This window comes from Vigna unguiculata, chromosome 9 (genome assembly GCF_004118075.2).
Source record: "Vigna unguiculata cultivar IT97K-499-35 chromosome 9, ASM411807v1, whole genome shotgun sequence".
Taxonomy (NCBI): Eukaryota; Viridiplantae; Streptophyta; class Magnoliopsida; order Fabales; family Fabaceae; genus Vigna; species Vigna unguiculata.
In genome coordinates, this window is record NC_040287.1 from 43,291,102 (window position 1) to 43,312,987 (window position 21,886).

General features: G+C 28.6%; 2 protein-coding genes and 1 non-coding gene across 3 annotated transcripts; 2 read left to right on the forward strand and 1 right to left on the reverse strand.

Annotated features, from left to right (window-relative positions):
- Positions 1-9,348: 9,348 nt before the first annotated feature.
- Positions 9,349-11,094, reverse strand: LOC114164685 (V-type proton ATPase 16 kDa proteolipid subunit). The gene is made up of 3 exons (XM_028049432.1): positions 10,892-11,094; positions 10,194-10,479; positions 9,349-9,833 (listed from the first exon to the last, which is right to left on the reverse strand). The coding sequence occupies exons 1-3, from the start codon at positions 10,965-10,967 to the stop codon at positions 9,701-9,703; spliced, it is 495 nt and encodes a 164-aa protein (XP_027905233.1). The 5' UTR covers positions 10,968-11,094; the 3' UTR covers positions 9,349-9,700.
- Positions 11,095-15,383: 4,289 nt separating this feature from the next.
- TRNAL-CAA lies at positions 15,384-15,467 on the forward strand. Its single transcript has one exon. It is a non-coding gene; the product is annotated as a tRNA-Leu (tRNA).
- Positions 15,468-15,621: 154 nt separating this feature from the next.
- Positions 15,622-21,419, forward strand: LOC114164684 (tRNA-dihydrouridine(47) synthase [NAD(P)(+)]-like). The gene is made up of 10 exons (XM_028049431.1): positions 15,622-15,935; positions 16,022-16,138; positions 16,227-16,463; positions 16,939-17,167; positions 17,262-17,500; positions 17,991-18,263; positions 18,441-18,722; positions 19,306-19,426; positions 19,931-20,100; positions 20,870-21,419. The coding sequence occupies exons 1-10, from the start codon at positions 15,699-15,701 to the stop codon at positions 20,966-20,968; spliced, it is 2,004 nt and encodes a 667-aa protein (XP_027905232.1). The 5' UTR covers positions 15,622-15,698; the 3' UTR covers positions 20,969-21,419.
- The last annotated feature ends 467 nt before the right edge of the window (positions 21,420-21,886 follow it).

The window sequence follows — 21,886 nt, forward strand, 5'->3', positions numbered from 1 at the left end:
TGGATTTTATCAATGTTTTTTTAGATTTTGTGGACACACAGTGCTGCAATCTTGCTGTTTACTTTATATGATTAATTTTGATGGGATAAATGGTCACTTTAATATAATAATTATTAATATATTTCGCTTTTTAGTTTAACACACAATTTATACTAATAATAATAATATTTTTTTATTTTTTATTTATTTTATTAATAATTGAAGTAAATTAGTTTTTAATAATTGTTGTATGTTTTTATTAAAGAAAAAAATTAATATTAATATATAATTAACTTGAAGACTTCTTTTAATATTAAATACATATTAATACTAGATTTTTTTATGGTTCTTGATTAACATTAACTGAAATTTTTTTATTTTTATTTTTAATGACATAAATTCAGATTATTTTTCAACAATATTTATTTGACAATTTTTTTACGCACTTTTCAATCGGTGTTTTTTCTGGATCGCAATAACTTAAAATACTTATTGTTAATGTTAGTTTAGTGTTTTACTAATTGATATTATTTATTTTTTACACTCCTTTAAATCATCTACTATTTATATTTTTAGGTTGTGTAATACTTTTTTTTTTCTTCAACTTTTACAATTTTTTACATAAAGAATATTTTACATTAGGCACTCGTTTTAAGTCCATGAAAAATCAAAGTTGTATCCGAATTTCTTTTTCATTTGTCATTTTAAAGAATTTCTTTATAAAATAATGTTCTTTTAAAAAGAATGGAACCCATCAGACACCTTATTCCCGACTTTTAAAAGTAATTTTAAGGGTTGATACAGAAAAATTAAGAAATACATTGTGTTTCCCTTTACATTATAGTTTTGTTATCTTTCTCGTTTATTAATCTTGCCTGATATATTTTTCATTTATTTTATACACAGATACACTATGTATGAAATACTGTATATATTTAATATGTTAATATATTTATTTTGAAAATAATAAGATATATTATGTAATATATATATATATATATATATATATATAAAAAGATGTATAATAATTTTTTAAATCTAAATCTAAATCTAAATTATTTTATAAATTATATATTTTATTAATAAGTATTTAATATATCTTAAAATATCATATACAAATATGTGGTTAAGTTTAAAGTCTACTTTTAATATGTATCAGAGTTATTGTTTAAAAGAAGTCTATCATAGCGAGATTTTTTGGACATTCTGTTTCATCCGCTATCGGACCCCGCTAACGAACCACCCATTAATTTCTAGTTCCACCAATGAGATGAATATACCTCGGTGTAAGAGAATGTGTTGAAAGTCTCACATCGACTAGAGATAAAGTACTTTCATATATATATATATATATATATATATATATGGTACAAATCTCACTTTACAAATAAATTTTGTGGGATTGAATTAGATTTAAAATTCATTTTATGCATGATCCAAATTGAATCAGCTCATAAATTTTAAATAAAATAAATCATTTTACTGTCCAATAATAAAATAACACACGTAGCATGTATTGACAGAAACATAAACACATAACATTTAAAAAATAAAATATAGTAAAAGACCCCTTGTCTATGTTTTCCATCGTATTATGCCCTTTGATAATTTATTTACCGAAAGCTAATACATTGTTACGTTCTCGAAAATGTAGATAATGTTTTTAATATTGTCTTCTTTTCTTTTCTTTTCTTTTTTTTTTGCTGCCCTTTCAATTCTATACCTAACAATTGTTCTGACGGTATCCAAATTTTGTATTTGTTCTCTCATAACTTAAAAAAGTTCCTCAGATTGCATCCATTTAAATAATAAGATTCGTTCTTAGGGTTCGCTTTTTGCAATACTAAATAAAGCATGACGCAAGCTGATAAAAAGTCACAAATAAACAAACAATTTCTCACTTGCGTGTGCATATAATTTATGTGTTTTTAATACATTAGTATTGTCTCTTTTTTTCATTAGTTAAATTACTAGTTTTGAAAACAAATTTTACTTATTAATCTAATACGTAAAAATATTTCGTTTTAACATATACCATTTAATCCATATAAATTTAACAGATGGAGAAAACAATTACGAATTTCATTATAAAATTACAAATATTAAAATAAATTATTTTAAATACAAAAAAATAAAGTTTATATATATATATATATATATATATATATATATATATATATATATATATATATTACTATTATTATGACATATTACGAGCATCAATTTTAATTATTATTGTCTTTAGTCATTATTTGGTTATAATTGTTTTTTTTTTATCGTGGTAACTTGACGATAATGTTAAACAACTCGTTAGAGTTTCACATAATTACCAAAAGACATATATATGAGGAGAATTAAATATTTAAGTTTGCTGGTTAGTAAGTTTAATATGATTAAAAAAAATTCTTTTGTTTTTCAATGTTATATATTCACGTACAAATTATAAAATTAATTTTATGATTTACTTTATTTTTTCATAATACATTTTTTATTTACTTTAACAAATATTAATTTTAAAATTTTTCTATGACACTCTAAAAGTTTGTACAAAGTTTCTCAACGCAAAATGCAACCTAAATTTATACAAAAATATACACAAAAAAAAACAAATATTAATACAAGGCTAGTTAAAATAAAAAAATAAGTTATATTTGCTTCGACGTTCTTCCCATATGTGTCACATTGTAAAAAAATTGTCTTTGAACTTGTTATCCCATAATATTTTAGTTTATGTGACTTACATTTTAGTAAAGCATGAACATATTTATTATAACATAAATGTCGAAACTTAATTAACAATAATTCACATAAAACCACAAATTCATACAAGATGTATAATCTTCATGCAAGATAATAAATCTATATATTTTAAAAGTTTTACCCCAAACCAAATTACAAAATACAATCAAATGCATTTAAATCATTAAAATAATCTAAAATTTGTTCAAACATCATTCTTCATGTGTTTCGAGTTATTTTTAACAAATCAAACAATATAAACAAAATGATAAGAAACAAATTACACTCAATTAAAGCACATTAAAAACTCACTTTAATAATCATATAGTTTAACTTTCCTAACCTGTAATATCTATCCTTAAAGTAAAATTTAATCTACACAAATTAATCTACGAAAAACTTATAAACCTAGAATAAAGTATTTAAATATAACGAAAATTTAATGACAAAATCATAAGAAAAAAAATAAAGAATTAAGAATATTTAGAGCAATTTGAAACTTATTTTGTGTAGAAATTTCATAGCATATGCATGTTACTTACATTCTTTGCTACAAGAAGGTATGATCAGATTATTAAAGAGATAGAGTATGAAAAAGAAAAATAGTAAGAAAAAAAATGTTTAAGAGAGAGAAGAAAATAGTAAGAGGAAAAGAGGTACTTCAATTTTTTATTCAGAGTTATATTTAAAGAATTTTTGTTATTTTTTTTTTTACAGGATACTCAAATTTTGAATTAAAAATTATAAATGACTTGATGAATACTTTTACAAAGAAAAATTATGAGGGTGAGCTGCTTATATATGGTTACGCATATTAGTTTATTAACTTCTATAGATTAATCCATTTTATTTTATGTTTCACATATTTAAACATATTTAATGGAGGACTAAGAAAAATAAGATAAACCAATATATATTTCCAACCCTATTTTTAATATGATAATTTCTTATTTCTCAAAAAATGGGCCCACAACATAAGTTATTATAATAATTAAAATATAACCATTTTAAAGTAAATGAATCCATAAAGCAAGGATAAGAGTGCACTTGTGGCATTAGTTAACATGCAAGTGGTGATATTAATAGCAGACTAATTATATGGATTCATCTATAATACAAACAAGAAAGGAATATAACCTAATTTTATGAGTTATAAACAAATTATTTCAACCTCATTGTTAGTAACCTAATTTATGAATTATAAAAACCTTAATTTTATTAAATATGGGCCAACATAAGTTATTATGAATAAAATACTTTCATCCTAATTTAAATATGATAATTTATTATTCCATAAAATATGGGTCCACACAAGTTACTACAATGAGTAATTAACTTTCAATTATTTTAAAACAAATGAATCCGTAAAGTGAAGATAAGAGGGTGTATATGTTTTAAATTTGTGTTAAAGTTCCTCTAATCATCTTACCTTACTTTAAATCAACTTACTTGTATCACTTTAGTTTAATTAAACTTTCTCTAACTTTATTTTCTACAAAATAAAGAAACTTTTTATAAAAAAAAATGACTACAAGAAGACACTATAAAAAGCTCATATAAATAATCAAAGATAAAAGGTACATGTTTCATTAATTAGCATGCAAGTGGTGATATTAGTAATCGATGGAGTAATTTTCTATTATAGACTGAATATACGGATACATCTACAAAATAAAATAATGTGAGTTAATTTGATGAATATATATATATATATATATATATATATATATATATATATATATATATATATATATATATATATATATATATATATATATATATAATTATTTCTTAATGACTTGATTTAAATAAATTATTTTAAAACTCAATCCTACTAAAAGTAATATTACTATAATAAGTTATTACATTTAAAATACTATCTACTTTGAAATTTAATAGTCTTAGTATAATATTATCTTTAAAAAACAATTTAAAAGATTTAAGGAGGGAAATATAGTTTGATATTCGTTCATAAATGATACAATACTATCTATTATATATCTAAGATAATGTTAATGTAATTAAATTACTGAAATAGATATTTTATTTAACCGACACGTATCTTAAATTGAGGTTATATTTGTAGACATTTGATGGTCGGGATCCTGCAGTGAGGATGACTTTTTTCCTTCTTCCTTTCTAAACAATTACAGCCATAGTGATTAAACTTTCTCTTGAACAAACTAAATGAAACGTGTAACCCAAATTAACCACCTTAACCATATATATATATATATATATATATATATATGCTTCACAAATATCAGTCTCTAGAAGTCTCAAGACATATAATAACTCCTCATTTGCCACCATATATTTGTATTCTCATCAAAATTTTATTTACACTTTAATTATATTTATTATACTCAATAAACAATATTTATCATAATATTTAAATTATTTTATATCACTTTCAACCCACAATTAAAAACTTAATTATGTTAAATTTACATTTTCGGCAATTAATAAACTTATATACAAATAATATTACAAATATAACCAAAATATAAAAAAACACAATATATAACAATAGTTAATTATACATAATTATATCAATTATATATTTGTTTAATTGATGTATCTATTACATATAATTAAATTAACAATTAAAATCTTTAAAATCATTTATTTATAAATAATTAATTTATATATAATATTAAAATATGTTTTCAAAATAATAAAATTTAAAAACAAAACACAACCGTGTTAATGCACGAGTTTCCTACTGGTTGGACTACTAAAACCAATCTTATAAAAGGAATTATTATAAATTTTTTAAAAGAAATATATTTTGATTATGAAAAGTTAATTAAAATAAATGTTTAATAAATTTGAAAACTAGATGTATCGCTCGTTGAAACATAAAGTGAGACATGAATTAATGTTTCAGGCTCATAAAACATATTATTTTAAGAGTTATACTCATCAATTTAAAAAAGGAAGTCATAACAATAAAATAATATATTGTATATTGAAATATCAATAACTAAATAAAACAAGATTAAAGTGTAAGCTTACAAAATTTTTAAATTAAATATGTTTTTATCTTTTAACTTTAAGTGAAAATTGGAATTAGTCTTTTTTCATCACTTTGAGTCAATTTAGTCATTCAACTTTAAAAATGTATGGATTTATTCATTTTAATAGATTTTCGTTAAGTTTATTTGACGTTTCAAACGCATTTCAGGATAACATTTGACTTGTTTACACCGTCTGACACATCTCCTCTTTACGTGTTAGGTGAAATAATACGTTTAAAACACAAAATAGACTTAACAAAATTTAACAAATAATCTTTAAAAATTTGGTTGAAAAAACTAAATTAGTTCAAAATTCCAAAAATGAATTAATTCAATTTTTTTCTAAAAGTTTAAAGACCTAAAACATGTTTAATCTTAAATTTTCTTGTTGGAGTAAAAGTTGTAAGAAAATTAAAAAGAAAAAAAAAACAGTTCCATACAATGAGATTTACAAAAATAAATTGAAACTTTGTGTAATAACTCTTGTAAGAAAAATGACTAAGTAATTTTATTTTATTTATGGATTTTGACCTAAAAACGAAAAGGAAGTATATTCAAAAGATCGTTCAAACACAACACGCATTCATTACTCAACAAAAGATTGCACCAGATTTGCTGCTAAATCGTTATAAGTGTGGCAGCAATAAAAAAGTGGGTGATGAAATTAAAACAAAAATGGTTGGTAGTAATGATTCAGAGAAGGCTTTGCGAAAAAGAGAGAGTAAAGAAATGAAATTAAAGAGAATAAAACAAGAAGGGTGATGACGCAGATGCATAGAAAACTTTATGATTCGGCATGCACATATGTGGAAGAAAATATGGCGAAGAAAAGAAGGAAAAGAAGGAAAAAGCGTAAAACCCACTTGGATTGTATTGGCCATGTTTGTTTAAGTTATCCAAAATAAAAGAACATGAAACGAATTTGTGTCCTAATTTTTTCTGGTCATGCATCATCGTATACGTCGACACCTTCTGATTAATTGCTTTCTCCCACATAATGCTACAACCATTATCGTTTGCTTTTCCGACAAACATTTTTTTCATACCACACCATTCACGCAAACACTGTTCACTTCCTATGCCTTTTAAAACTGAAATTGTGGATATCATATTCTGCACAAACATAACACTTTAAATTATTTCTATTTGATGTTCGTAACCAAATATGACAACTAACAAAACGAGACAAATTTTTTATTATCTAGTGGTATATGAAAAATTATTGCTACAAGGTCATGTTATTTAAATTAAAGAATGCTAGAGTAGCGTATTAAAGGATAATGGGTCATGTTTTGAGGGAGATCATAGTGTCAACACCAATTTCTTTTGGATGAATAAAATATGATTTGAAAAAAATAAATATTTAAGTAATTTTGAAGATTAGAAATTAAAATAAAAACTTTCTGAATAAATGTAATAGTGTTCCTTCTTTTCTTTACTTGAGTTAATTATCTCAAAATTAAAAAAAAAATTATTGGAAACTTGAAAAAAAAAGGAAAAAAAGGAAAAAGAAAAAAGAAACGAAAAGAAAAACAAGAGAAGAAAGGGAAAAGAATAAGGCTGAGCCTTTTCTGTTTGGCCCAACTCTCTCTGAAAAAAAAAAACAGTCTTATGCTTATTTAATTTTATTTGTTGTTTGCACCTCAACTTTTTACAATTTTAAAATCTCATCTTTCCTTTTTTCCATTTTTACCCCTCCTTCCAATGGGCTTATTAACCCAACTGTTTTTCACTATTCACACTCCACATACTTTTTGAAAAACCTAACCTGATTATTCTTTTTAATAAAACAAGCAGACAGACCAAAATAAACCTAACTTTTGATGAAGATTAACGGAAGAACCTTAATATGTGTGAACTATTTTTCACCTAAATAATGTGGATTTAATATTGATTGTTAATGAGAGTACAATTTTGATCTTTCTAAAAAAGCAATTGAGTATAACTTGTAAGAATATGTTACCTTATGTGTGTGAAGTATTTTGTTAATGACTAACTTTTGTTACAATATTTAGTGAATTTTTCTGTTTAGAAAACTGAATCCGAAAAAAGTAGACGTCTATCTGATAAAAAATATCGATCCTGTTGGAATATTAATTATCATTAGCTATAAGGTATCCCTTAAGGTTATTATTTTCTGCTTATATTCAATTTGCTAATGAAAATAGTCAAGGTTGCATAATTGAACAATGACATATGCAATTAGTAACGTAGCTACTTAATTTTTGGAAAAAAATAAATTGTATGAATTATTTTTTATAATTTCCAAAGTCGGTAAAATTAATTACTTTTATTAAAAAAAGTTGAACCAAGATTAACATATGGTTTGAGAAAATTAGACTTCGATCACTTAAAAAAGGTCTCATGCTCAATTAGCAAAACATTACACAATCTGTATTCCTGTCATGATGAAGAAAATAAATATAATTATAAATTAGCGATGAGATTTTGTGAGTGAGTTTCATAAAACAAATAAGAAATGCATATATGTAGATGAGTTTGATAGTTATGAAGTGAATACTTTATTTTAAAGAATAAAAGAATAAAATAATAAATCTCATTTACGGATGAAAAAATTGACGGCTAATGCTATTTATTCAAAGTCACCAACGTATTGATAACATACAAATCTAATTTTAATATAAAACCAATCTTTAAAAACAATCATTCCCAACTCATTGTAGGGGAATTCAATTGAACTGATAAAAAAATAAAGAAACCATTTGAAATACAGAAATGTTGGATTATTTTGTTTCTTCTATAATCAAACTGTTGATATAGATTTGTGGTTTGACAATACGAAACCAACTTATCAAAATTAATTATTTAAATACAATTACATTATTTACTATTTTACTCGCATATAAGAAAACTATGTGAGAGAAAACCTTACGTACGTAAGTTTATACTCAAGTCCATGACATTAACACATTGTTTAACCTATGAATGCAAATATAGATTTAGATTGATTTGAAATATTTACCATGAACATCTCTATACATGCAGTGAAATGCGATATTTCAAATAATTTTTTTATTTCAAGAATTCTGATTAAAGTTTTAACAATAAACTAACTCCGACAGTATTAGCTTCGGATACGATAGCAGAAATCTACTAATTTAAAGATGAACTAATGGAAACCATATTCAAATTACATGGGAAATTGCCTGAAGTAAATATTTCAGGAAGCATAAACCAATTAAACCAATTTCACCAATTTCAACCAGACTGAAAAAGTGCACAAATAGCTACCGTAGTTGAAAATTAAATCAAGGACAAACAACTGAAGCATATTACAGCTCACTTGTAATACTCAATTGACTGAAAATAACATTACTGGGACTCTCGCTAGTTATCTAGAGTGTGTTCCATTTTTGTTTAATAATTACCAGTAAATAGTAACTTCCTTTCATTTCAGTTCTTAGAAGTTAAGTTGCACTGCATCGATATCTATCCGGTACCTGATCAGAGATCAGCATAACCTTGTTCAGGCATAAACAAGTAAATAGTAACTTGTTTCTTTCATTTCAGTTCTTTCAATTATACGATTCATTTTTCACCTAACCATGAACAATAAAATTATTTAACATAAGAAAAAAGCTATAACCAATTCCAAAATGGAAAGACCCATGAAATACGTTTGCATTGCTAGCCAAATCATTACATGCACCAGTTCCAACAGCTCAAAAATCATATATAAGGTCAGATGATATGGCATAATACAATCAATAAAGAAAAAAATAAAGGAAGCTTAAGGAAGCTTTATTAAGTAAAGATAGACCTAATTATACAAACAAACACCACGAATGGCGAATTGAACTTTCACACAACTGCTAATGCCTGAAAATGCTGCCTGAACATAGCTAATCTCGAAACAACTAATAATTACCTCCCTCACCCCCTTTAAAAGGAGGTTAAAACAGATGGGTGGTCAAAGAATATTTAGCAGCACAACTCCTTTCTTAATCGGCTCTAGACTGGCCAGCACGAGAAGACAGGATAATACCCACAATGAGACCATAAAGGGCAAGAGCTTCAGCAAAAATGAGGATGAGAATCATTCCAACAAAAAGTTTTGGCTGCTGTGCATTGGCTCTGCAGAAGTAGATTGATTCAATCGGTAATATTGCAAAAGGAGAATCAACTACCAAATCCAACAACAAATACAATGCTACAAAACGCAAATAGATATATATTCCATGAAGGACCATGTGTTATTTGAAAGTTGAAAAGGGTAGAGACACATTGAACTGTGCTTCCTGAAGGAATGGTTCAGCAATGCAAAGACGTACGCAGGAAACAGGGCAATGACGTCAAATGCATGTACAATGTATTTTATGCAAGGGTTGATGGATCCAAGAGTTGAAAATGTTGCATACTATAAGATAAGACCTTAAAATATCAGCAAACAAGAAACAAGTGATATATCAGAAAAGAAGTAGAAGAGGGTTATACCTAACACCAGCATCACCAACAATACCAATAGCCATGCCAGCAGATAGCCCAGCCAAGCCACAGGCAAGACCAGAGGAGAGATGTGCGTAACCATCAAAGAGGTAATAAGATTTGGCCTTGGGATTAATGCCGGTACTAATAATAACAGCGATAATAAGGCCATAAATACCCAAAACACCAGCCATAACAACAGGAACAATGGACTTCATCACTAGCTCAGGTCTCATCACACCCATGGAAGCCACGCCCACACCACTCTTTGCTGTGCCATAGGCAGCTCCCATACCTGTCAACAATTCAAATTTGAAAAGAAATTCCTAATAAGCTTAAAATCTTATCACTTCATATTCGAACAACCCTAAGATTCGATCAATCACTTTCACAAGCATCAGAAATTACTCTTTGTAAATGAGATTATTCCGATTTCCTCACAGACACAGATCAATCAATTTTCAGATTTCGTACTATTAAACTTGACTATTTGCAGTAACTAAGTGAATCTCAAACATCAATTGTTCCAAATTTAACAGTCATGACCTTATACACCTAAAGGAATATCATAATTAGGAAGATGTATACGGTTCTGATAAAACAAAAAATTGAATTAAAAGTGAGATTCACAAAATAATTATTTAAGTAATGAAACCATAGACACGGATCTAATCGAAGTGAATGGGGAAACGAAGAGAGTGGATTACAGGAGAAGACGAGGGCAGCCGCGGCTCCGAGGAAGCCGAAAAACGGTGCCGTTTCATCACCGCTGAAACCAGCCATGAGCGTTGATGGATCTGCAACGACGTCGGATAGATCTGAGAAATTCAAAATCTCGGGAGAGACCGATCTCTGAGGGTCTCGATGATTCTGTTGCCGTGATGAAAACGTGGGATTTCCACGTCTATTCCCTTTATAATCACACGTTTTGTACCCGACTTGAATCTCAGAAAACGGGTCAAATAACCCGTTTTTGTAATACTCTTAATCTGATGGGCCTCCAACTAGATCCAGGCCCAATCCCAATCATCGACTATATATCCCCTAGTTCTAGGTTTTAGTCTCCATCCTTGCGAAAATTCACGTTAATTTTTTCGGAAAAGAGAATAATAACAAACTTGGATAACTAATTATAGTTGTTTTGGATACTTTTACTTGTGACAATAACTAATTATAGTTGTTTTGGATACTTTTACTTGTGACATTTTAAAGAATTTTTTATGTATATCATCTTCAAACGTATCTTATCTGTTTTAATAAAAATTACCGATTAATATTTCATTATATTTTTAATCATCACACTATCTATACTTTTCATTTTGATTTTTTAACAAATAACTATATTTAAATAAAATATTACAGCTCTGAGCAAAAACTCAACCCCAAAAGTGAAAGCCATGTATAAAAATACACTCTTTTTTAATTTCATATCACCATCCTGTTTAATGATTCGTTTTACGAAACACTTATCATATATTAAAGTAACTTGACAATATTAACTTCGTATCAATTATTTAAAACTAAAAGTTATCTAATCTTTTTAAATAAACATAACTAAAATTTAACTTATCAGATTTTCTTTTGCGAAAAATCATTTATTATTCACAATTATTAGTGAATCGAATACAAGTACGAATAATTTAATAAAATCTTAAAAATAATTATAATAGTACAACACAAATGAAAACTTATAAAAAGAGAAAGAGAACAGTTATAAAAAAATATATAAAAGGATGTTCTCTAAAATTTAAATCAAAAAATAAAATTTTAAATAAAATAAATAAAATATTAAAAGTAATTACACACATTTAAACAATACAACACTCTAAAACAATCGGGTGTCTTTAAAATTTAGAATTCTCATACCGTTAATAGAACACTAACCTTAATCTATGGGAGATAAAACATAACAGAGCACTAACCTTGATCTATAGGAGATAGGTGAATATGTGTTCTTCAAATTTGACCACGTTTTTCAATCTATCTCTTTGTCTTTCTCTTCTCTTTTCATACTTTCGTGATGAGTTACTGTAAAAAGAACATTATGGCTATAAACAGAACCTCAATCCCTTTTATAAACCAACGTCCATCAAGTTGATTTATATTTTATCTTTATTTTATTTTATTATCACTTCTCATAATAATAACCAATAAATCTTTAAATTATATTAAATCATATTCATCGTAATATTTCAAACACTTCATAAAATTACTTATATATTACAAACACTAATAGAATTAATTCATCAATTAATTTTAACAAACACTTCATAAAATTACTTATATATTACAAAGTTATTTTATTAAATATATAATGTACGTGACTTATAAAATGTGTAAATAATGTAAGTCTTTTATAGTTGTACTAGCGTAAACACATGCGCTATCACACCTGTGTGTATGTATTTTTTAAATATGCGTGTTATATATGATAATATTGTAATGTTATTAAGTTAATATATAAATTAAAATTATATTTATTAAAAATGAAGTGAAATATATGACAACAGATGAAATAATAACCATTAATAAATAAAGAAGAAGACATCCGAATTTATAAAAATTTTATAAAAGTAACGGTTAATTTTTTAAAATTTAATAAATTATTATATTTAAAAGATAAAACGGGTATTTTGAAATATTGACACAAAAAGGGAAATCCCCTTTATATATTGTTATAGAAAAGTAACAGTCAATTTTAAAAAATTTAATGAATTATTATATTTAAAAAATAAAACGAGTATTTCGAAAATGTGGACAAAAAAGGAAAATTCCCTTTATATATTGTTATAGATTTGGACTTTTTGAATTCGATATTAAGTTGAATTTAAGTAGTATATTATAGTTTAAAACAAATAGAAAATTACGTGAATTTGCGAATTAAAGGATGTTAATAGACATGTGTAAAAGTATATATCTGTTTCCTTCTCTAACAACAAAAAATGTATATAAGTTTTTAAAGCCATTAACTTCTACTTTTTCTTTCCCATATCCAAAATCTCGTTCTAAAATTCTATTCGCTTCTTTGATTGTTTGTTTATAAATACAATATAGTTAAAAGATATGATGAAGCAAAAACACGTGTCTTCCATCTTGGCCCTTAAAACTTTATTTTCTTTCCATCTTATAAATAAAAACAAATCCTGTGATATTTGTTTGTCTTGTTTATTTTTCCTTATGTTATATTAATAATACGGTAGTTATGATGTACAAATACATGTATTGCAACTGTAATACAGAGATACAATATATATATATATATATATATATATATATATATATATATATATATATATATATATATATATATATCGAATATATATATAATACGTGTCTGATATAATGATATGTTAATCTTAACAATAATAAAATATAATATATAATATATGCATATTAAAAAATATATAATTTTTTTAATATAATAAATATATGATTTTTTTTTGAGTCCAAAATAAAATTAAATATATTAAATAATTTCAACGTAAAAATTTGTATCATTGTAAAAACATTATTAGTTTATATATTATGTACTTTATTTAATCTATTAACTTTTACACTTCCAATTCATTTAAAAATATAAGAAACTAACTTATTATTTTATTTGGAAAAAACAATTGACACTGTGAAAATGGAATTCATATTAGACTTAACTCTATCTTAACGGGGTAGTTTTGATAGTTGTATTTTAGTTTCATGTTAATGTTCAGTTTAGTAGGATTATTTTTATTAATATTAGTTAAAGTACCATATATATGATTTTTCTTCCATAGTTTTTCTCAATTATATATTTTAAATAAATTTTTATAATTAAAATAATAATTTTTAAGTAATCGTTCATCTAAATTTAATCGATTTGGTCACTTTTTTTAATTAAAAAATTACTTAACAAATAAATAAAAACGAATTGTATTAAAAATATTATAATTATTTATACTTAATTTTATAATTACAATAATGATATTTTTATTAGTTTTATTATCATACAAAAACTGAATCTAAATGCACATATATTTTCACTAATATTTTAGAAAGGCATAAATATATAAAGTATTTAACACATATTTCCGGTTTTCAATTAGACAATCACAAATAAAAAGAAAAGAAAACAAACAAAACAACAACAAAATTGTAAGCCAGTTATATCTCCAAACAATAAATAAATGAATTGATATATTACATAATTTACTAACAACTCAAGTTATTAAAACTCCTTCCTTCCCATCCAGCCACATTATTATATAATACTCAAGTAGTCTTACAAGTGTCATGTACGTGTATGTCACAAAATCTATGTCTGACTCAGATTCATCATATCTAATAATTTATCATAACAGACATAAAACCAAATAAAGGAGACATAAACTAAGTATATAAAGAATACGAATATAAGATTTTATAAGAAATAACAATTTGAATAGTTTACATGCTCACTATTTGCATCACATCGTTATTTTTAAAATCTATATTTCTAAATGATATTAGTTTTTTTTTCTTTTACGTACATTTACAATTGTAATTATCATTGGCTCATTAATATATATAATACACGTTAATTGATTACAATGAAGATAAAGTTATGAAATCAATGAATAAATATGAATGATTGAGTTTTGTCACAGATAATTAAAATACAATAATTAAAATTTTTAAAAACAACTACGGTAAAAAACATAATTCATATAACATTACATTTTTCTTATATTAATTTTCCACTAAATATATCTCTCTAGTTTAAAAGTAGAAAAACCAGGTTCATAACTCCATGTGACTTGTAAGTTCGGCCAGTGCATACAATAAGCAAAGGAACAATATGATACTCCTAATTTGGCTTAAAAATTATAATTGATCAAATAATTTGAATCAAAATAATTGAAAAAAGAAATACATTATCTAGATACATACGACTAGACACCTAGTAGGATGATAAAAAGAGAAAAAGAAAATACATATTCCAAGTATGAGATAAAAATTGGTATATATTGATTTTAGAAAAAAAATGAGTGTTTAAATATTATTGTTTACGAGAAATTATTTAATGACTATTAGATGGTGCATTTCTTTTATATCTTTTATCAGTTTTTGAAATTTATCTCCTAAGAAATTATACATTCTCACCCTCACATAGTCATGACATAAAGCTTGAATTTGAACATAGTAACATGATAAGTATAAACAAAATTTACTTCAATATCATAAATTGTCAGGATGGCCGAGTGGTCTAAGGCGCCAGACTCAAGTTCTGGTCCTCTAACGAGGGCGTGGGTTCAAATCCCACTTCTGACATTTTTTTTTTATTTTCGTTTACATTTTTATTTTTTCAATATACTTCTTTTTCGTTTTTTTTTTCTTTTCAAAGTTTATTTTTTCTTTCCGTTTCATTTTTATTTTTTCAATATACTTCTTTTTCGTTTTTTTTCTCTTTACAAAGGGACAAGACATGACAGATATTTTCTTTGCGTTTCTTTCATTAAACCCTACTTTTCTGTCCTAGCAAAGCAAAGCGGTTAACCCACCATGGACGAGGAGGAACGTGCTAAAGGAAGTTCTGTCTCAGGGGTTGTCGCCGCCGACCAAACCCCAGAGCAACTGGTCTCCAGGGCCATAGCCCCCGTCAAGAAGAAATTCCTCCGCCCTCCTCCGGTTCGGTCTTCCGCTCCAGACGACGACGTTTCCATTCCCACCGAAAACAATAACTATGTTCTGGCCATGGAGACAAAGTCTAAGCGCCAACTCAAACGCGAACGTCTTGAGGTACGCCAACTTCTCATTTGCATGCCTCCGCAAATGCAATCTCTTTCCGCATTTTCAAACTGCTGTGAAACTTTTGAACGTTACAGGGACAAAAGTCGGCACAAAACCTATGTCCCGAAATTGCGAAGACGGGGGATGTTAGTTCGTGTCCTTATAAAGACAAATGTCGTTCGAGCCATGATTTGGAAGGCTTCATGGCGCAGGTAGGTCTTGCTTCGTTGTTTGGTTCCGGCATTGGTTTGTTTACGAACTGATTCCGATTATGTAACTACTAGTTATCATCATCTGCAGAAACCGTCTGATCTTGAAGGAGAATGCCCGTTCGTTAAATATGGAGTATCCTGCCCTTATGGCATAGCGTGTAGATTTTTGAATACGCATGAAGGTGGTGTGCCTTCTGGCGATCGAAATGGTCTGGAGAATAGTTCCGAGGTGAATGGGTTGAGGAAGGATACTCAAAGGCTTTTGTGGAAAAATAAGATGAACTTCTCCAAGGCAGATGCCAAACTCAAAAGTCTCGGCCTCCTGGTATTTTATTTATTCTCTCCTTTTCGTTGTGTTTCATGCATGTTTCATCCATGTTTTCTTCTCCAAAAGGCCATCAAAGATGACGGTTTTACCTGTTGTTGGGGAATAAATTATATTCTAAATAAGGATAAAGAAGTGTGTGTCTTTCTTGCCATTTTTGTTACATTGTTGGCTTTCAAGCAAGTTACTCAATTAAGATGTATTTTTGTGGCACTTGAAGATTTCTATCTTGAACTTAACTGGGTGGATTCAAATGTTCAATTCCCATGTAAATTGTGATTATCATGCTCCTATTTTTTATTTCCTAAGTGTAAACAGTTATGAAATTCTGGTTTTAAATTGCTATTGTTAGTTTTCCCCTTTGGTCATAGTCCATCACTAAATGTGGCTTTGATGTACATCTAACCTCCTATTCGTTTTCAGTTATTTCTGTTTCATGTTGATCAAACTATCTCTCTTTTAAAAATTGTTGTAGGGACGGTCAAAGTCAAAAAGGAATGACTTGGAAAATAAAGAGGGAGTTGACACTGGTTCAAATAAGTATGATCATTCTGATGATAGTGGCTCTTGTGTTGTTACGTCTGACTCAGGTTCTAAGTTGGACTGCCCTGCTGAAGATAGAAAATCTAAATCTGATGAACTTTGTCCCCTGAAGCGAAGAAAAACTAAAGAAAATTGTGGTCCTAAGGAGTCAGAAAATGAAGGTCCTAGTTCAACTATAGTTGTTGCAGTTGATGATTGATATAACTTGTGTAATATGTCCAGTTTGTGTAACTTGACTTCGTATCTCTGAAATAGGTGTTACTGAGAAAATTGTTGAAAGAAGATGCACCGAATCTGAAGCTGATGCTATAGTCCCAGAAACTGATCTAAGCCTGAAGCTTCACTCGCGTGAGAAGAAGCTTATTGATTTCAGGAGGAAGTTGTATCTTGCACCCTTAACTACTGTTGGCAATCTCCCTTTTCGGAGAGTTTGCAAAGTATTAGGTGCTGATGTGACTTGTGGTGAAATGGCAATGTGCGCAAATCTTTTGGAGGTAACTATATGGATTTTTTCTGAATGGTTTAAATTTAAATAATTTTTCTTTCTTTCATCTTCTGTATAATGTATACCCTCTGTCCGGAGTTTGTTCCCTGGCGTATTTGCTACTGTGAAAGTTTTACCAAGTGCTTGATGTAACTTGGGTAATGTGATATGGGTTCAGGCACCTCCCAAAAAGTTTGGTTTTGCCGTCTTTTCTTCCCAAAATTTAATTTATCAAGTTGATTATATCCTCTATAGACAGATAACGTTGAAGGGATGCTTTTCAATGTAAACTCCTTAAGTTTGGAAGCAATAACTCAATGTTTGCCCAAAATTCTGTTCTGATGATGATATAAAATCAATAACGTAGAACTTGATACATTTTCTCTGATCCTTCATGTTCTATTCTCCATAACTCGTATTCTCTTTCCCAACCATCTGTTTTTTCTTTTACGGCCAAGCTGTATTTACGTTCTATTAGTTTTGATTTTACTTTGTTATAGGGTCAAGCGTCAGAATGGGCATTGCTAAGACGACATTCATCTGAAGATTTGTTTGGTGTACAAATCTGTGGGGCATATCCAAATATTGTGGCACGAACAGTTGAATTAATAGAGCAAGAATGTACTGTAGATTTTATTGACATAAATATGGGTTGCCCTATTGACATAGTTGTGAATAGGGGTGCTGGATCAGCTCTTTTAACAAAACCAATGCGGATGAAAGGTATCGTAGAAGCAGCTTCGGGTACAGTGGATAAACCAATAACTATCAAGGTATTTGACATGCCATACTGGACTCTATGATTTGTCATCCTCTGTCTTTTGGCTCTGAAACTTTTTGAGCTTGGTCATATCACCTATGATTGAAAAAGAAAGTGTCTTATCATACTTCTTAAAACTCCTTAACGAGCTTTCTAAAAGTGTGCACAAATCCCTTATCTATTGAACTAGGTACGGACTGCTTATTTTGAAGGGAAGAACCGCATTGATTCTCTGATAGCAGACATTGGCTCTTGGGGAGCCAGCGCTGTGACAATACATGGTAGGTCACGTCAACAACGTTATAGCAAGCTTGCTAACTGGGACTATGTATACGAGTGTGCAAAGAAAGCCCCTACTACATTGCCAGTAGTGGGGAATGGAGATGTTTTCTCATTTGTAGACTGGAACAAGCACAGAACTGAATGCCCTGAACTTGCTACGGACATGATTGCTCGTGGTGCACTTGTTAAAGTAAGTATACCTGGGTTCAACGACCGTTATCTCATTTATTTTAGTTTGAGTACTAATATTTTGACCTGAGATTTTTTGAAAGCGGGATTTATTGTTTTATTATTAAAAATAATTTTTATTATATACAAAAGATATAAGATTTATGTGATATTTGTTGTATAATAATTAACTCATTTTCTAAAGTTAATGAGTATTGACTTGAATTCATATGTATTGTAAATATTTCATAATATCTTGCCATTGTATAACTGGGATTGAAAGTAATTATGGAAAAGTATTTTCAATCCTATCTTTTCTTTCATTCTAAAAATAGCAACATATAGTTGACCATGTCTGCATAACAGATGTGGAAGATAAAGTATAACTTTCGAAAGTGACTGACATTGGCTCCTATTGATTGTCATTGCAAAAACATAGTGAGACTTAAAATGGTCTCTTAAAATTTAAAACGTAGTTTTGACTCAAAATGAACTAAACCCTCTCTGTGTGATAAATATCATGTCATTTGTCTTCATTGGTAGCATTATGGGATTCTGACCTGGACATTTTCTTAATTGTATTAACTAATGGCTGTGGTGTGCAGCCTTGGATATTTACGGAGATCAAGGAACAAAGACATTGGGACATCAGTTCTGGCGAGCGGCTAAATATTCTCAAAGATTTTGTGAATTTTGGTCTTGAACACTGGGGTTCTGACACAAAAGGTATACTTTCTGCTGTGATATAATTACGATAGTTGCGTACTGCAAAATGAAGAAAACAAAAGCAGCTGTTGAGGGATTTAAATGTCTAGTGCAAAGGATGCAACGATTGTTTTGGGCTAGGAACATGTCGCTTTGGAGTGTCATTTGAGACTGTCAAATTTGCTTGCATGAATGGATATATAGTGCATAATCAAACTTTTACAGCAAGTATTATTGTTTATGCTTTTGTTCCCAAGTTTTTAAGTATGCCTATCTTCTTTCACCCGCTTTTCCCAATTGTGAAGTTTTATTTTTTATATTGTGCTTGTAGGCTAGGAACATGTCGCTTTGGAGTGTCATTTGAGACTGTCAAATTTGCTTGCATGAATGGATATATAGTGCATAATCAAACTTTAACAGCAAGTGTTATTGTTTATGCTTTTGTTCCCCAGTTTTTAAGTGTACCTATCTTCTTTCACCCCCTTTTCCCAATTGTGAAGTTTTTATTTTTATATTGTACTGCAGGGGTTGAGAGAACAAGGCGGTTCTTGTTGGAATGGCTTAGCTACTGTTGCAGGTATATACCTGTTGGTCTTTTGGATGTAGTTCCTCAACGGTTAAACTGGCGTCCACCTTCTTACTATGGTCGTGATGAGCTTGAGACACTAATGGCCTCAGACTCTGCTGCTGATTGGGTATGCAGTTCCCTTTCATTTCAAATTATTAATTTCAAGTCTCTCTCAGTTAATTTCTTTAGGGAAATTGAGTTCATGGAGAGGCATTTTCTATCATGTGCTGCTTCAAACAGCAGAACATGTTTTTTTATTAAACATAGGATGTTAGGCGGCAAGGAAATGTTTCTTGTGAAAGATGAAGATTGAGACTAGGAACACTTGCTAATTATTTATTTACAGTCTTACAATTTATCTAATGATTTCTAATCATATAGTCTTTCAAGTTATCTTCAATTGTGCAAATAGGGGTAATAATTAATTAATGTTTTGGCTGGTCTAAAGGCTTTATAGTTGAGGATGAGAATGTTGCGTTGGATGAGTGTGACATACTAGATAAGATTACGAATGATTGCATTGGAGATAAGATGGGGAAGGGTAGCACCTACTGACAAAAAGTGGTAGAATCTCTCCTTAGGTGATTTTGGCATGTATAGAAACCTTCAAGCCAGGTCACTAATTTATATACATTAACTAATTAACTGATAGTCTCGGCTATTGCGCTGCATCACCTCTGAAAGTTATAAAGAAAAAAGGAGTATGACTAGGACAAGGAAAAAAATACCAATAAGCCTACAAATATGAAAACATTGTACTGTGGCAATAAATTTAATGCAGTACTCTGTTCTGTGCTCTTCCATTTTTTTTTTTCTTAATTTGCATGTTACTTTTCATATATTTTTCCCCATATATATTTTTTCCTCTTATTTTACATATTACTTTTCATGCACAGATACGAATATCAGAGATGTTACTCGGTAAGGTTCCTGATGGGTTTACATTTGCACCAAAGCATAAATCAAACGCATACGATAGAGCTGAAAATGGTTAATTCTGGGGATGCTAATTTTGATGAGAACCCTTTTCTTCTGAACAACTGCTGACTCATGAGGAGACATGTGGTGTGTATTTGACTATTTGATGCTTTTCCCTATTTCTTTCTGCCCCGTGTTAGCTGGAAAATGCTGAAGAGACATTAGGCTGCATTCTTATCTATTTGTTTCATTGGTGGAATTGTTCATCATTGACTTTGACTTTGATTCTTCAACCCACATTCTATAGTTTCAGTCCTCTCTACTAAGAGACTGCACATTTAATAAAAATTGACATTTGAAGTGTAAGCATTAATTGTTTAGGGTGATGCGAAGGTTTAGACTGGGGTCAATTTTGACATTTGTGCTCGCAATACTCATTTATGTGTTGGGGTGGTTGGAGAGAATTTACATTGGAAGTGACCCATGCTTAAATGTGTTTCAATTTATATAAACTTATCGGTTCTTTCATTCTAGGCTGGTGGGGAAAAAGTGAATCAATCACACGCGTCATCGACCATTCTATTCGTGGTACCATGCTATTCGTGAAGTGTCCTCATAAGTCACAATACTTAATTTGACTGCACTAATAGAACGACACGAATGAATTAAGGTTTTAATATGCTGACAAGCTTTATAACATGGAAACAAAGGAAAATCACTAGTTTTTTTGCACGTGCTTTTCTTTGTTTGAGGAAAATTTGAAATAAAAGTTATTATTTTTTGTTTTGGATAAGCGTTGTGTTCTTACACGATTTATTTTTTTCTGTTTTGGGTAGAGATGCTTCTCTGTTCTACGTAAAGACATTATTTCGTTAGTTTTTATGTTCCACCAATGCAACAGCATTTTTTTTTTTTAAATTGGGATCGACCTCACCTTTTGTAAAGCGCGATTTTTTCTATGTTCTTGGATAGAGATTATTCTCCTTCCTACTTTG

Bases quoted from the DNA above. Each gene is read 5' to 3' on its own strand.
- LOC114164685 (XM_028049432.1), bottom strand. From the start codon at position 10,967: ATGGCTGGTTTCAGCGGTGATGAAACGGCACCGTTTTTCGGCTTCCTC. The intron at 10,480-10,891 runs GTAATCCACTCT...AATTGTTGACAG, and splicing joins GGCTGCCCTCGTCTTCTCCT to GTATGGGAGCTGCCTATGGC. The intron at 9,834-10,193 runs GTATAACCCTCT...CTACTTCTGCAG, and splicing joins GTTGGTGATGCTGGTGTTAG to AGCCAATGCACAGCAGCCAA.
- LOC114164684 (XM_028049431.1), top strand. From the start codon at position 15,699: ATGGACGAGGAGGAACGTGCTAAAGGAAGTTCTGTCTCAGGGGTTGTC. The intron at 16,464-16,938 runs GTATTTTATTTA...AAATTGTTGTAG, and splicing joins TCAAAAGTCTCGGCCTCCTG to GGACGGTCAAAGTCAAAAAG. The intron at 17,501-17,990 runs GTAACTATATGG...ACTTTGTTATAG, and splicing joins TGTGCGCAAATCTTTTGGAG to GGTCAAGCGTCAGAATGGGC.